The sequence below is a fragment of the Antennarius striatus genome, chromosome 9, assembly GCF_040054535.1.
Source record: "Antennarius striatus isolate MH-2024 chromosome 9, ASM4005453v1, whole genome shotgun sequence".
Classification (NCBI taxonomy): domain Eukaryota; kingdom Metazoa; phylum Chordata; class Actinopteri; order Lophiiformes; family Antennariidae; genus Antennarius; species Antennarius striatus.
The window spans coordinates 18,392,386-18,409,129 of record NC_090784.1 but is presented as its reverse complement, the minus strand read 5'-3'; the positions used below and the strand labels follow the sequence as shown (position 1 = coordinate 18,409,129).

The following is a 16,744-nucleotide window of genomic DNA, read 5'->3' as shown; positions in this document are numbered from 1 at the left end:
TTTTTTTTATATGCCTTGCATGGTCACCAGACAGTGCAATTTATTTCCAAAGATTGTTGTTTCATGTAAAACAAAAATCGATTAAAATCTTTATATTTGCCTGATGAAAAAAGACCTTTACTTATGCAGTTGTGACTAACACTATAGATATGTTATATTGTTGAAGTGTAAAATTGTTTTTTTTAGTTTTGACTTGATTTTTGCATTACATGCAAATTTTTAAAAAAATTACATTAACACCTACTTTAATTGCAAGAAAAATGTCAAACCACATCAATACTAAAAATTTCACCAGAATATTACATTAAGTTAGTTATGTCAAGACTCATAAGTTTGTTTTCCTGTTTCTTTATTTCCCTTACATAGGAGGAAAAACAGTGGTCATTTTTAATACTTAAAATATTATATTATTATATTATTATTCATTGTTATCCTGGATGAGTAGTTCCCATCTGTTTCATATAAAATGGAGGTTGACTTAGTTTTGTGAACTGGTAGAAAGTAAGGAGATGAGCCTGGTCTTGGGAAAAAGGAATAGGAATTAGAGTCCAGCTTTTCCATCATCTAGTCAACATAGGGGGTCGCCATCTGTTGCACCTGCTGGGCTCTGTGACTCATCTTAGCCTGGATCTTCTCTGTCATGGGCATCATGGTTTCCTTAAAGCCCTTCAGGTGTTTGTCCATTTCTTGCTTCATCTCATCAGTGTAGGATTCTAGCTGGGCTTGTAGCACATTCAAAAGTAATTATCCCTGAGTGGAGAAGCACAATTTTTAGGTTCCACTGGTTCCTTAACATCATCTTACCAGAGCTTTGGCTAATGCAGTCCTTCAGCAGCTCCACTTGGCAGCCATCCTGCTGAGGTTGCGAGTTTCCATTGCTTGTAGAGCAAGCTCAACAGTAATGATCGCAAAGTCCAGCATCTGATGCCTTGCTGTCATTTTGTGTCACCCTGCTAACCTGACATTTTGTACCCTCATGCCATACAGCACTGCATATATGCACTAATCTAATCTACATTTACTGTTACAGTCCACCAGATATCATCTTGACTGCTGGTTAATGTTGATTATGATGTATTCTTTATGGCCTTTCATGTGTCTAGTCTAGACTGAATCTGGACTTAAAGAAGAACATTGTCCTCTGCGATCAGTCCTTAGCATAACTCTCTGCTAAGATAGCAAAACCTCTTCTTGGATTTACATTTGTTAGATATATTTTCAGCGTTTTACTGTCAATTTAAGCTTTGCATTTTACAGTTAATTTCTGGTTCTAACTTCTGTCTTATGCCAATGTTCAGACAGTGTGGCCAAGGGTTAGCAGACTCAGACACAGTTACATCAATCACAAAGCAGCTGTTCTTGGTACATTTGAAGAGCAGCAGTTTTCTTTTTCTTTGTGTTGAGTTCTGTTTGCCCATAATTAAAAAATTACACATCTCATGTGTCTTTGAAACTACATTGTAAAACTTGTGCAAAGTTACTGTGAAATCTGAATAAGATTGGGCTGAACCAATGTAATAATAATGTAAATGTAACATGCTGTAAAAAGTATTGCTGTTGGAATTTGTGTGTGAATGCTGCATTTTATTTATTTTATTATTTATTTATTTTTACCTGTAACGAAAGTGTTTTTAGCTTGCTGGCACCTCAGTTTATAAAGAGGACAGTGCCCAAATTAATTCGTCACTTATTATTTTGAATACTCTAAGGGGACGTTATGTCTGCATAAAATATAAAACGCTTTTAAATTTTTAGCCGATACATTTATGTGAGTGCTATCAGTAACAAAAATACTTAAAATGAATAGCAATGCATTTACGAAACTACTTGTGAGAATACCATTTTTATAACATCAGAAAAGAAGCACAAGATGCATGAATATCACTTTGCAATTCAGAACATTTACATAAAAGTCTTGATGAGTTCTATTGGGAAAAGGAATCAAAATGTTTTACAGTGTATAACATATCTATTAATTTATTGTAACTAAGTTGGTATAGATACAACTGCAAATGTACTGCTTTAAAATGACAGAGTATTACTAGAAATAAACTGAGTTCATTACTTTTGTCACACACAGACACCGTAAACAGTGATTTACTCAAAAGTGTTAACGTAATGTGTTTGCTGGAATTGAGCCTGGTTAGGTTTCTGTCTGGAAGTATTAATTGAATGTTTTGCTTAACTGAGAAACTTAAGGGAAATAAAACAGAGTAATCACACATAAAGTGGCATGTCGGACTTTTGATTACCAGGAAGCGCATCAGCGTGTCATTCACGTCAGTGGAATACCTCAGTGGCTTAAAGACTCTAGACCCCTGACCCTCAACCCCCACCCTGAGGATAAAATTCATTCAGCAGAGCCTAGCTGTCATGAGGTTGTGACTCTTTACTAGCATGTAAAGTTATGGACAGATTGATTAATATATAGCGGAAGTATATTGTTTTAAGCAACACAGAATGTTAGATTATATACATGTGTGATTAGAGTGGAAAAGAGTCCTTTCTTTACAGGGATTATTAAAAGATTGATCGTTATTATTGTGTATGGCACAAAAAAACACTAACAAATTATTATAAAAAGAAGGTTAACACTGGATTGTTTTTGGTCATTTTCACTGCAAAAACATTTTACAATTATTTAGTCACATTGCTTGACCCTGATACAAAGTCCACCAGTGTTGGCATGCAGAGTTTATCTGGAGTTATCCACAGGATGCCTGCACTGGCCTACGTGGACAGATAATTACTACGGCCTAAATGCTTTCTAGAAACAGGTCAGTGGAGAATTCTTGCAATACCACTTGTTGAGCCTCAGTTTCAGAATATCATTAGTATTGATTGACTGTGCATTCCTAAAAGCCACATAAGTTTGGTATAATGTAAAGATTGTGCCTTTGTGTCTGCCTTGTAATCGCACCTCAAAGAAGGAAGGGAGCCATTATGACAACATGGCAGTGACTCCTGGACTCTGACCTCTTGACTACAACTGTCATCTGGCTTCAGTATAAATACAGGTACCTGTGTCTGAGATAATCACAAACAGTCTTTGATTCTGAGAGGCACACAAGCCAAAAGAAGGTGAGAATAACACTAGTAATCAAAACTTTTGAATGACATTTTGAAAATGGCTAAAATGTTAACTATATTTTAATTGTTTTTCAGAAAGACATAACCATGAAGGTGTTTGTGGTCCTAGCGCTCGCTGTGCTGTCTGGTAAATTGAAATCTTTGTTTTATTTAACTATTTTATCTTCTTTCCCATATGGTTAATCCAAGCTGTTCCACGCAGCAATGCTTCTGTAACTAATTTACAAATAAAAACAATCTAATGTCCAACATTTACAACTGTTCTCAAGCTATTTTTGTGTCCATCCAAAAGGCTGCCATGCCAACCTCTTCTATGCTGATGCACCAAAGCCACAACTGGAAGTGCTGACTGATGCTTTCTGGGACTACATTAAGAAAGCCACCCAGACAGCTGATGATACCCTCCAGATGATCAGGAAGTCCCAGATTGGACAGGAAGTCAAGTGAGTTGCTGGACAAACAAGGATGTAACATGAAGACTGGTACTGAACAAGACAAAGCTCTATGGGTCTAACATATTTTGTCCATTCTCTAGCGCCCGTCTCACTGAGAGCGCAAACATAGCCGGCAACTATGCAGTCTCCATTCAACAGCAGCTCCCACCTGCAGCCCAGGACATGATCATCAAAGTCAGCACAGAGGCTGACACACTGAGAGAACGTGTGAGTCAGGAGCTGAGCACTGTCCGAGTCTGGTTGGAGCCCTACGCAGAGGACATGAAAGCCCAGATCCAGCAGACGGTGGAGCAGCTAAAACAGGAGTTGGCCCCCTACGCAGACTCCATGGACTCCGAGGCCCTGAGGGCCATCGTGGTGCAGAAGAGTGAAGAGCTTCAGACCAGTCTAGAGCAGAGTGTGAAAGATCTTCAGACTCAGCTGGGGCCCTACACTGATGACCTGAAGCTCAAGGTGGACGGGCACCTGCAAACATTCAAGGACAGTCTGGCCCCCATGACCGACAAGGTCCAGCTCGAGCTGAGCCAGAGGACGAGTGTGGTGAAACAGATGGTTGCTCCTTATGCAGAAGACCTCAAGGAAAAGCTGGACCCCTATGCCCAGAATCTCCAGGCCCAGCTTATGAATTTCTACCAATCTTTTGTGAATGCCAACTAATATGTCAATAGTCACGTCCGCACAATATTTCACCAAACGCCAGCCTTGTTTTTCAAGAAATATGGTCAATTTAAATATCTCAATTGTACTGTAAAGCAAGTTAACTGTAGTGTAGATTTCCACAACTACTAATTATTATAATAATTACTGTTGGGAACATAATACTCATCTGCACTTGTCAAACATGTGTATATATATTGGATTGTATTTGTTGTGAAGTAGAAGACACTTTTTTTTTTTGCCTTTTCTGTTAGTTGTCAAAAATAAAGGGATGGATATGAAAAATCCAAATATGACTAGTGTGTTTGTTCTCTGCATTGTTCTTATAGAACGCCACACTGCTAGAAAATTTCAATTGGTAATCTATGTCTAACTATTAAAAAAATGCATATAATGGGTTTATGCCATGTACTGACTATCCATCCTGAAATGACGCGGCTATGATTTTTACCATAAAGATGATTTCTTCATCTAATATATTCAAGATGAGGGACTACAATGGTCACAAGCCACAGTAGGACATTTTTTGACTCCATTTCCTATTTTGTCTAGAGACAGACTACTGTATTTATTCTTAAACTTCTCAGTGCATGCCATGACACCTTTATAGTGTCAGCAATAAATACAAAAAATGTCTGAGAGACATTTGATACAAATATAATGCAAAAAAGATTCAAATGAGTCTAAAAAGTTTAGTTTTTTAAAAATTGTGCTGAAGATCAAATGCATTTTCATTAGCTCTTACTTTAAATTCCTGGAGTTGCCCTTAAAACGAAGCCAAACTTTGAAATTTTGAAAAAAATAAACAGAAACAGAAACAGACCGTGGAAGGCCAGAGTACAGTCCACATCACTACGTAACCACTCACACACAAGAGTTGGGAATGAGGTACCCACACACCATGATAGCAGTTGATTCAGTCAAATGAGAAACACCATAACTTCACATTCTTTTTCTGAAATGTGAAGTACCACCGTAAAGCTCTGTGATACTTTTCAATTGGAAATCTTATCTCACATCGTCTCCAGTCTGTTTCAGAGCTGATTAGCACTTCTGTGGATTTACGCTGCATTCCAAGACAAAACAGCCAAAAGGCATCATTAAGGCTCTTATCTCAATGGCCCCACTGGAGACTTTAATAACATCTGTTCCATGCAATCTCTACAAGACTGAGGGGAGGGACTTGTTGCAAGATGCATACAAGTTACTTAGAACAAGACACATCTTGACTTCATCACCACAGTAACAAAGAGACATTCAGAATTTCCTGAGGCAGATAACAGGTTGTCTATTGCTGTTGGTTTGATAAGCAGGTCAGTGCCTGTAGAGATAAGAAACTGACTGTCTCATGTCAGTGGGTCATCATAAATGCCCTTAAGCTACACCTCTGGTTTAGGGACTGGCAGTCTGGAAGGAGACATTTTCTGGCAGAGAAATCACACAATGATACACGTGATTCTTTTCGGATGTTGTTGTTGATGTTCCAAAACTGATGAAAGTAAAGTGTGCTGTAATAACATGTCTGGAAAGAAAAAAATGAAATGAATAAATAAAATAAAAATAAATGTACCGTTTAAAACTGATTGGAAGGTACCATTTATGTTTTTATCTTGTCACTGATAACAAATAAAATTTCGAAAAAATTATGATCAAGCAAGACTTCTTAAGGGTAACACCTTTTGAAGAATGAATGCATTCATGGCAAAATACTGTTCAAATAAAAGTCTTGATTTTGATTTTGCCGATGTTACCTGATTTAGCACCTGTTTTTATCAGAGCTATAAGGATTGTTGTAGTCAGGTGATTATCCATTGGAAAGTGGTGTAAAGTAACTCATATATCTATTCATAAAATTCATTTTCATAAATACAGATATGAGGCAGTTAACTTGATTATTTTTATTTCATTTTTAGAAATATCATTGCCTACATTTAAAATTTACCATGTTTGGTTCAGTAACAGTCTACATTTATTGAAAACAAAATGAATAACAAAAATGTCCATGATATCTCATACGATTAATAAGACTGAAAAGAATGATTTCATTGTGTAGTTTACCTAATTTTCTAAAGTACATGACTCAAAAATGTCAAATATCTCCGCTTGTCTCTACTCAGGATAATGATTAATGTGTGTGTGTGTGTGTGTGTGTGTGTGTGTGTGTGTGTGTGTGTGTGTGTGTGTGTGTGTGTGTGTGTGTGTGTGTGCGTGCGTGCGTGTATGCGTGTACATTACTAAAATGAGAAGTATTTCATAAGAGAAATATTTGCCACATAACTGTCATGTAATGCATCACAGATCACTGTAAATGTAAGCAGGTGTCCTTTGCCTGTGTAAATAGTGGCCTATAATGCCACCAGGTGGTGAAACTGTGATGCCTTTTAAATGCATGTGTGGAGAAATAAAAAAAAAAGAAAACAGTTTCACAGTTTTGTACCTGAAGAGAATGAGAAAATTGGTAATATTGAAGAAAACAGGGCATCTATGAAACATGCTTTCAACAAAGCTACACAAAATGTGTCACCATAGAAAACAAAGAAAGCCAAACAACGGGGGACGACACTCCAGTGAAGTTAAAAAAAGTGGAATGAAGACAAAGTCAAATAAGAGGGGAAATTATAAAGAGTGGTGACAGTGAATGCATAAGAAATAAAGAAGGCAAAAGGTTGTTTGATGATACAAAATCAAGACAGCATGATTATGTTCCAGAACTCTTTGTTGACAACAGAGAGGACAACCTTGATGTTCCATCATTTGAAGATGTAAGGACATTTTAGCTCATGAAGTAAAGAAAGCTATCAAAAATCTAAAAACAGGGAAAGCCAATGGTATGCACAACATAAAGACATACAGAGCTGTTAAGAACACTACATGATGAAAGTATGTATACTCTAGTCTGGTAGACAGGATCACTTCCAGGAGATAAGAAAACTTCAATCTTCTAAAAAAGCCAATGGCAACAAAAGACTCAGATTTTAGAACCATGAGCTTCAGAAGCCATGTCACGAAAACCATTCTAAAGGTTATCCCCACAAGAAACTAGATCGTGATAGGGAGAATGGTTATTCAGAGGAGATAAACATCAAGATAGGAGTGCCTCAAGGCTGTGTCTTATCACCATATCTATTCAATTTGTACACAGGTCAAAACATAATCTTAGCAACTATGGTGACGCAGAACTCACAGCAGAGACTGGAGAACAGCTGAAAGAGATCCTACACGTAGTCAATGAGTAAGGAAAGGAATATGGAATGAAAATGTATTTTTAAGCAATTTGCCCCTCAGGAATTATTAAAGGATTATGATTATGATAATGCCAAGACAATGGTAAGATTAAGAAACAATTTAACAACAAAATTGGACATTAAAATAAATTACGAAGTAGCGAATCAGGTGGAAACATACAGATATTTAGGCCAGGCCACTGAAAATGGGAAAAATAATCCAATTTACCAATTGCTTGGAGTGTGTTTAATAAAATGAAACTCTTAATCAACACCAGAACAAATACACTAAAATGTTGTGTCTGGTCAACACTTCTCTGTGGTTGAAAATTATGGACCCAATATCATGAAGCACCTGGCTGTCTTTAAAATGTGGACATATCGCAGAATGTTAAGACTTTCCAGGGCAGACAAGATAACATTATACAGTACCTCATTTCTCATTATACCTCAAGAAAGTAGTGCATCGCTGGGATGCACTTCAAAAAAAATGTGTGCATCCCAACATGAAGTTTACGCATCCCAAAATAACAAAATATACAGATAATGCCGAGTGCAAGGATTGAGTTTTGCCAATAATACAATATTTAAACTAAAACTGGTAATTTTAATGATTTCATTAATAAAAACAAAAAACAAAAAAACAAACACAAACAAAAAAAAGTAAAATTACATATTACTCTCATCAAATCATTAAAGTCTGGTGGTCAATCTTTAAAAAAGAAAAGCTGTAGTAGTTTTTTCACTTTTGCTTGTCACTCGATAATTTTCTTTGGCTTTAATTCATATATTCTCCTGTGAACACTGCACCATGCTGAAACAGCCATCTCCATACTGACCTTTTGTAAGCTGCACCCTCATTATTTTGTCTTGGTTGCTGACATTTAGCCAGTTTCTCTTTTTGGTTAAAATTCGGTTCAGTGTAGAAAAGCCCCTCACACACCCGGCTGTATGAATGGCTGAGGGCTAAATGTGCAAAAGTGATGAGGTTGGGAAATTCCTGCTGGTGGTAAATTTAAGATCTGAAGCTGTCCTTCAAACATGCAATGCATTATCTACACAAAAAGATTTAATGAAATAAAACTGTTTTGCGACTATGTTGCAGATTGTTTTCTACACGCATGAGTTCTATCCAGGTTCTCCAACCTCCTCCCAGCTCCAAAAACACACTGCTTCAATGAAATGGTCACTCCAAAATATTTGTAGGTATGACTGTTAGTGTGAACAGGTGTGGTCTTACAATGAACCGGCGGCGTGTCCAAGGTGTATCCCGTGTAGCCTCTCACCCATAGTCAGCAGGGATAGGCTCCAGTTTAAACCGGTCACCCGGATTCAGGTGAATCCGGGTGACGGGAGACGAAACGATCATTATCGTCAACTTCTGCACCGCCTTCCTCTTTGATTCCTTCTGGTGTGCTTGCTGTGAATTTGTGAAGTAAAATGCTACGAGCGTTCTCATTAGTCTAAATCATTTCATATTCATCTAGTCACCAATTCATTGACAAACAAATTGAATTGACAAGACAAAATGTTCAATGACAAGAATAAAAATAAGGTAACACACCCTCCTAACATTTTCCACATGGATTTAGATGGTTCACAGAATTGATTCATTTCACTTAAGAAATCTGCTTATTAGCAGAAAACTGCCATCTGTGTGACACTATAAGATGTATAATAATGCAATTTGGAAGACAAGCCAAATCAGCGTCTCTACAATTGTCTCAGTAAAGACATCATTACCAGTGTAAAACATGTAGCAGTGTTACACATGTTGAAAGTTGAGCATAACCTTCATAACTAGTGAGTTATTTAACTTTTTCACACTTCTTCTGTAAGCAATGAGAATATCAAGGTTTACAAAACATGTTCACATTTATTTCAATCGTACATGATCACCATATGTTATTTCTAGCCACTTTGATTTTCACATCAAACGTTCTCATGCATCACTGATGCCCACAGTACACATCTTTATCCTCAGGGAATATCCAAGACACCATTAAAGGAAACATTTGTCCTACAGAGTGTAGCATGGCTTGACCAGTTCTGGCCCCCTGGTAGTTGTAATCGTCTCTCTGTCTGGCCCAGAAATAGTAGAAAGAGAGTCTCTGAATCCAATTTCTAAAAAAAAAAAAAAAAAAAAAAAAAAACACAGTCCAGGTTGCCGTGCGTCTCCGTGCCAGTCCAAGCTGTGGCCTGTGAGCCAACATCAGGCAGCCCTTGCTCCTCTAGCCAATGGTGATGGCAAATCCACACTGGAACTTGTTTTTGCGGTGGTTGAGGAAAGCTCCTAAGGCCAGTGTGAGTGGAAGTGGAAGCAGTTTCTTTTCAAGGGTTGCACCAACCACCCAATTACTGTCAACTGTTCCTGTGGGAAAAACAGTGGGAAAAAGAGGATGAACAGAAAAGTACTCACAAATACATTTTTCAAGTACAAAAGGAAACGCCCACAATACTCAAAATGGCCCCATTTCAGTGTTATAAAAAAAAAATATATATATATATATATATATTACACACAGTATATATATAAGATTATGATTTCAATGAATTTAGCTCTGTTATAATCTGAATTACTTTCAGGAATTAAAATATGTCAGGAAATTTGTCTCTAGTAAAGTAAAAGCATACAAAAGTATACAGGAGTACAGTAATCCCTTGCGTATTCGCGCTTCAAGATTTCAGTACAAAATCCACGAAACAGGGAATAACTTAAGTAACACAGCCTAAATCTGTAATTAAAAACATTTATTTTATATAAATACAGATACTTAGTTGACTAAGTACTCAGTACATTTCAACCACTGTTTCTTTCTGGTTATGGTTGTATTTCTTTACCTTTAAAGACCAAATTAGTTTTGGGAACATCAACCTGGTAACCGAAGGACGTTGAGGTTTCTTGCATCCTTGTGCTGGCTTGAAATTCAACTCCTACCTGCAGCTGTTTCAGAAAAAAATTGTGTGAGTATGTGTGACCATCTTAGAGATGTACTTTCCCCCTCAAAATCAACAAGTTTTCCTCAGAGCAAAAGTACATTAAATCCTTCCCAAATTGAGGCCATATGAGACAACAAAAAAAAATTTCACACAATATCAGACAGGTAATTTCAGATTTATAATCTCAATCTGCAGACTTCAAAATCCAACTCAAACATGCACAGCCCTACAAAGCAATAGATGTGAAACATTCAGTGGTCCTGATCACATGTAGTTCAACTATTCCCCATGATGGATAGGGAATCGTAGAGGTTTTGGGAGGCAAACAATGGCAGATGTGCAAATATTTTTTAAAATTTTTCACATCACTTCTTAAGGTGTAAATTACCTGATCACTGGCTTTATGATAATATGTAGCATGAGCCCCCACTCCGCCCAAAGTCAACGTAGCTATATAGTTTGGACCTGAAGATTTACAAAAAAGAAGAAAAAACAACAACAACAAAGCCAAAAAAATTTAACACCACTCAGACAAAACAACAAAAAACAGTTCACTTCTTTAAGACACTACTTATCTATGCCTCGATTACAGACAAATTAATCGTCCTTCACAATGACAGAACATTTTGGAAAATGCTAGCTATATACCATAAAGTTAACAAAAAAAGGACAATTTGAATTGTAGGCCTGTGGGATTTACCTGTGTACCTGCCCAAGAGGGAGGTGACCGCTCCTTCCTCCCCTGGTCTCCTATGGTACATTAACTCACCACCCAGAGCCAGAGCTGGTGTGATAGACTGGAGATAGTGAGTCACCAAAATTCCTGAGGGGAAGGAATACAGTGGCAAACATATTTTCAGTCTCCCATATTTTTAAATATTGCTTTTTAATATTAATTTCATCCTCCAAAAGGTCTAATTTTGGTGTCCATGAACAAATTCTGATAAAAAATTATCACTATTTGAAAATAAAGTGCATTGGAACAGAGACCTACAAAATTTTACTACTGCCACTAATCTTTCAGTCCACAAGTTTCTCTTGTGAACTCAAAGCGTTTTATTCAAAACATTCATTCAGTTCAGACATTTATATGGAGTATTTGTAATGCGTAAGACAGTCCATTATCATACATTAATATTGCGATATTGACTTCAATCATATTGCCCAGCTATAAATAAGGCTGCTCTTGTAACTGCTGACAAGTGATGAACAAGCTATTAAGAACTGGTAAAATATAAAACAAGTCAGTCAAAGACTGCAACATCCCATGACACACCTCTTCTTCTCCTTTGGGCTTTTCCCTTCAGGGGTCGCCACAGCGAATCAGTTGCCTCCATCTAACCCTGTCTTCTGCGCCCTCTTCTCTCACACCAACTACCTTCATGTCCTCTTTCACTACATCCATAAACCTCCTCTTTGGTCTTCCCCTAGGCCTCCTGCCTGGCAGTTCAAAACTCAGCATCCTTCACCAGTATATTCACTATCTCTCCTCTGGACATGTCCAAACCATCTCAGTCTGGCCTCTCTGACTTTATCTCCAAAACTTTTAACATGTGCTGTCCCTCTGATGATCCCGCGACACAACTGAATTCAAAATTTTACCCTGACCTACTTGCATAGGTCAAATATCAAAGCTAGTGCTCTGACCTACTTTCATATATCAAAGCACTAGCTTTGATCAATGGTCTTACCATGGCCTTCTCCCTCATCTTTCTATCTTATCCGGTTCCTGAGTGACATACGAATGAATGGACGAACGCACCAGCACTAACAATCACAATACATCACCGCTTTGAAGCAGGATGTAATAAATCTCAAAGCAATCGTACCAGATCCGACAACTACGTCTGGGTTTCCAAACGTCACAGTAGACGTGAAGTCTTTTCCACGATACTCCAAGTCGCACTGCCAATTAACAAATTTGCTCTGCTGTGTCTGAAAAACACACACACAAAAAAATCACAGTCTGGAATAATATCAGCGTCACCTCAGAGTGGGAAAAAAAGCCATAATTGTGACCTTGTTCCCTCTTCAATTGTACATACCTGGATTGCTATTTTTGAGCGTACAGCAGTTGTGAGCTGGTGAATAATCTGAGCATTCAGACTGCCGGTATTATCCATATCCCCAACCAAGACTGGGAATGACTGCAGGGAGCAAAAAACAATTTTTTTCAGCTCTTATTTCATCTGGAAAGCTGCACTGGCAGCAGTGGTACAACTAGTGCTGATAGTAACCCCAGATTTTTTTTTTTTGAGGAAATTCTTTATTACATCGGGATCACAAAACTATATTTAAGTGGATTTATGATTAAAAAGCTTTTCTTAGGGAAACACCTGAAGTAAGACACATCAAACTCATTTGGTAGCATTTTATGATGATGGAACTAAATAATGCTCAACAAAAAGTTCCAACACTTGTTCGAAACCTTCCTACAGCGATGCACCTGAGTGTGTCTCGGGCTCACTGTTGGATTGTAGTTTTGATTTTGATTTATTCCATCTATTAGCATGAATGTTTTTAGTTGAAAAAGTTTATTTTGGGATCCGCAGAGGTTGATGTTTGAGCAGCTGGGTTAACCCGTTGAATTAATTTCCTCCTTTAACAGATACTTTGCACACACACTTCTTACAAACTGAAGCTAATTAACAAATTATAAAAACAAATCAAACTCTATATCATGGTATACCATGAAACCAGTTGCAAGCCTAAGCTTCATTTATGATCAAACACGACCACTTATCCAAGCAACTACGGAGGGAATTTAGCTATTTTTCCACTCAAAAAGCAAAGACAAACCTTAAAACACACACAATATCTCACAGCAATCAATATTCTACAATCACCTTGAATACAGAAAACCCAAAATTCAAAATATCAGCATCATTAAACGTAAAAGGTATAAATGATAATTACCTCTTCTGGTCCCGTCTGTTTAGTTCCCACATAAGTGGAACCAAATCGATACCCAGAGTCACCCAAGGTGCTGAGGGTAACAGTATGGCTGACCTGGAAATAGTTACTCAGGCCTTTGTTGACCAGTAATCGCACTCCTTCCATTTCCATAGGGAACACCTCTGGAAAAACACGAATGTTAGACAACTGTTAAATATGGCAACAAGTATGAGATACTGAAGATCCCTCACAATTGGTGTATTTAACCGAAGAATGACAAAAGCCTATTATTGAACTGATAGTGGCAACTATGATAGTATTGATTCCCACTCAAGGCCCTTTGCTCCATGTCTATAAACCACACTCTTCTCCAAATACTTGTCACAATCTTTATCTGTCCTAACTAATAAGGTTAAAAAATGCTAAAATATATATGTATATATATATATATATTAAAAACAAAACAAAAGATACTAAATTCATCTTGTAACCATGGAATCACAGAAACGATTGAAATAAAACCCCTAAATAGTTGAACTTGTGACTTCAGTTCTTAGTTGATGTGTGTAGAAATTTTTGCTGGAAAAAAAAGTATTTAAGAAAATGCCACAACCCGATTGAATGAGTGATATTCGTTACCATGGAAACAAAACAAAAAAAATAAAAAATCAATGACATGAGTTCAATGACATGAGACTGTATTAACACTTATCCACTAACAGGGGGAGCTACATGCCTAGTCATGAGTCGTACATGCCCTTCTCTTCACATTTACTGCTCTCCCTTTTTGTCAACTGTATTGAATAAACAGAAGTAGCTTGTGTGGTCCCACAGTACATATTAAAACATGACATCATATCACAATAATTTACAGATGTTTACTTTCCTTTGTTCACATGTAATACACATTTTTAATTTTGGCAGCCCAGATCGCATTTTACAAAATTGGTTTGTTTTCTGTAATAAAATGAAATATCTGGCAAAAAAATACTACATGACATACTATTGATCAAAACAAGGCTCACAAGTAAATGATTTATAAATCAAATAAATGATTTATTTTCTAGCACACAAGTGTTCTTCATTCTCATCTCCAGACTACACCAGTTGGAATGAAGTGCAGATGCTCCCTTCGTCATATTTCAATTAATTATTGCAACAATTCATTCATTCATTCATTTATGAGTCAACTGTAAATCAGTGGTTTGAATAAACACTGTTATAAGTGAAAAACTTTTGATGACTAAAACCCTGTAATGGCACTGTTATTTCAACACCTGTATCATTCAAAGTAAAGAGAGGATAACAGTACTTCAGTCACGAACCATCTTATATGCACATAAAGAGATATTTCAGACATATTCTCACCTTTGCATTTCCGGTGACACTCCTCATATGTACCTGGGTTGGGGAGTGGGGGGGCTGAATCTGATGACTCCTGGCCGGATCCAGATGTTGAAGGGATGGAAGACACTGAGGGCATGGAGAACCCTGGAGGGATTGACACCAACCCTGGGACTTGATTCCCCCCAGCTGCGGTTGGGGCAGGACTGGGGGAGGCGGCAGCCAACACACTGCCCATACTTGGAGACTGTAACAGACTAGAATGAAAATGGACTATTGAATTTAATTATTTGATTGAAAAATTGTGTCAAATAAGTATAACGATGCTGCTGTGGACCATATATTAAAGAGTCTTGCCAATCCCGGCTAAGAAGCACTTCAGTTGAAAATATTTAAGGCACATTACCTTAAATGACTAAGAAATTTCAAATTTAAACACAAGTACCTTGACCATAGTACTAACTCATACAGTAAACTTGAGCTTGTTTGTCCATAGGCATTAGCTCACCTGCATGCGTTCAGCTGTCATTAACTTGGCTAGCTACATGAAGTGTACTGTCCTGCTGGCATTTAGACCAGGTCTGCTGAGGCTAAGGCCCAGTTCAATCATGCTGTCAACACTCACAGCAGATAAAACAGATAACTTGATCGTCGCAACAGATATAGTGCTGCATCTTATTTGATACGGAAGTTGCTAGCGGAATAGCCAGCAGCCGGCATAATTATGCGCTAATCACGTTTAACCTGTGACGGCTACTACAAACTAGCAGGGGTGGTTAGCTAGCTAGCTAAGTAGGTAGCCATGTGGAGCCGATCACTGGAATGGTGGTCTACGTAAATTTGAGGGTAATTGTAGACATGACGGATAAAGAACTGACTCTACCTCGTATTCTCTGCTGTAATGAATAAAGCGACAGTATGTCAGCTACTTACACTGACCGCTTAAGTCCAGAGGTAGTTCAGCAGCGGAGAAGTTCAAGACAACGTCCGTGACCGTAGTTTGTCAAGTCCCAGCCCATTTCCAACGAGCCATCCTTGGATTGGCTGACATACGCTTTACTTCGACTGTCATTGGCTAAAAGCAGATTGAGAACAGCCCACTTGTGATGACGTAACACCGGGTTTCATTCTCGTAACATTTACTTCATTCAATCTGCACTGAATGACATTCCAAGGGTACACCTATTTTTAGGGCCGTATCATATGTATTTTTATTTTATTTATGGATGTTGCGATGCATTAAACAAATAACCCTAGATATTCATGGCAAATTTTGTGGCCATTTTAAAATAAAAATGGTAATTAAAAAACGTGTATAGTATACTGTATAGCAGATGGTATAATTCATAACTGGCATTTCATGTAAATTTTAGTTTAGTCAGTTTTAGTTTGAATTGTGTGAGGAATCCATTTAAACCTGAAACTGTACTGTATTAATATATGTGCTGCATGCATTTAGGTTAAATAATTTCATCAACAACAAGACACTACTGTGCAATGCTTTGTTGCCTCCCCGCTGACATCTGGCCCTAATATTCACTCAAACGAATAAAAGTGGGGAAAAGTATTGAAGATTTCAGTCATTTTAGATTTGGGCAGCATTGTGCAGATGGCTCTCTCTGGGTTCTCAGCTTCCTCCCACCACCAGATACATATAATACAAGTGAATTGAAGACTCTAAATTGCCTATAGCATGAATGTGAATGTTATTAGTTGTTTGCCAATGTGCCAAAGTACCAATATCAATCAATTCATGTGGCCCTGTAATAAACTGGTTACCTATCCATGCAACACCATGCATCCCAACCAATCTGGTTCAGCAGCAGTCTATTTCACCCCTGAATTCTAAAAACAGATTAACCTTCATGGTTCTTCTGAAACATAAATATCAAAGCTAAGTTTTTAGTTCTGTTACTCCCCATGAGCCACGGATAGAAATCATCAGAACAGACAGCTGGCTGTGTGTGCTAATGAGCTCTGCCCAAATCTATGTTGTCTGCTGTTATGCAGCCTGAGAAGGACAACTGTTAACCCTTCACCTTTAAATCCTGTAAAACTTCAGTTAATCTTCTTGATAAGAGGATATTATTCATTGGCAAGGCTGCTAGTATTTACGCTCCTTTGAACTAGAGTCCTCGA

The 16,744-nt window shown here is 37.6% G+C and overlaps 2 protein-coding genes across 4 annotated transcripts; one reads left to right on the top strand and one right to left on the bottom strand.

Moving 5' to 3' along the window:
• Positions 1–2,942: 2,942 nt before the first annotated feature.
• On the top strand, positions 2,943–4,262 carry LOC137601755 (apolipoprotein A-IV-like). Of its 2 annotated transcripts, XM_068324131.1 has the most exons (4): positions 2,943–3,081; positions 3,166–3,217; positions 3,383–3,533; positions 3,626–4,262. In XM_068324131.1, the coding sequence occupies exons 2-4, from the start codon at positions 3,178–3,180 to the stop codon at positions 4,200–4,202; spliced, it is 768 nt and encodes a 255-aa protein (XP_068180232.1). In that variant the 5' UTR covers positions 2,943–3,081; positions 3,166–3,177; the 3' UTR covers positions 4,203–4,262. The 2 variants fall into 2 exon arrangements, with proteins under 2 accessions (XP_068180232.1, XP_068180233.1); XM_068324132.1 differs by lacking the exon at positions 2,943–3,081 and having other exon boundaries at positions 3,082–3,217.
• Positions 4,263–9,061: 4,799 nt separating this feature from the next.
• Positions 9,062–15,619, bottom strand: tomm40 (translocase of outer mitochondrial membrane 40 homolog (yeast)). Of its 2 annotated transcripts, none has more exons than XM_068323720.1 (9): positions 15,545–15,610; positions 14,630–14,862; positions 13,283–13,443; positions 12,412–12,513; positions 12,196–12,301; positions 11,067–11,189; positions 10,755–10,831; positions 10,268–10,370; positions 9,062–9,797 (listed from the first exon to the last, which is right to left on the bottom strand). In XM_068323720.1, exons 2-9 carry the CDS (start codon positions 14,841–14,843, stop codon positions 9,658–9,660), a joined length of 1,026 nt encoding a protein of 341 aa, XP_068179821.1. In that variant the 5' UTR covers positions 14,844–14,862; positions 15,545–15,610; the 3' UTR covers positions 9,062–9,657. The 2 variants fall into 2 exon arrangements, with proteins under 2 accessions (XP_068179821.1, XP_068179820.1); XM_068323719.1 differs by having other exon boundaries at positions 9,065–9,797; positions 15,539–15,619.
• Positions 15,620–16,744: the final 1,125 nt, after the last annotated feature.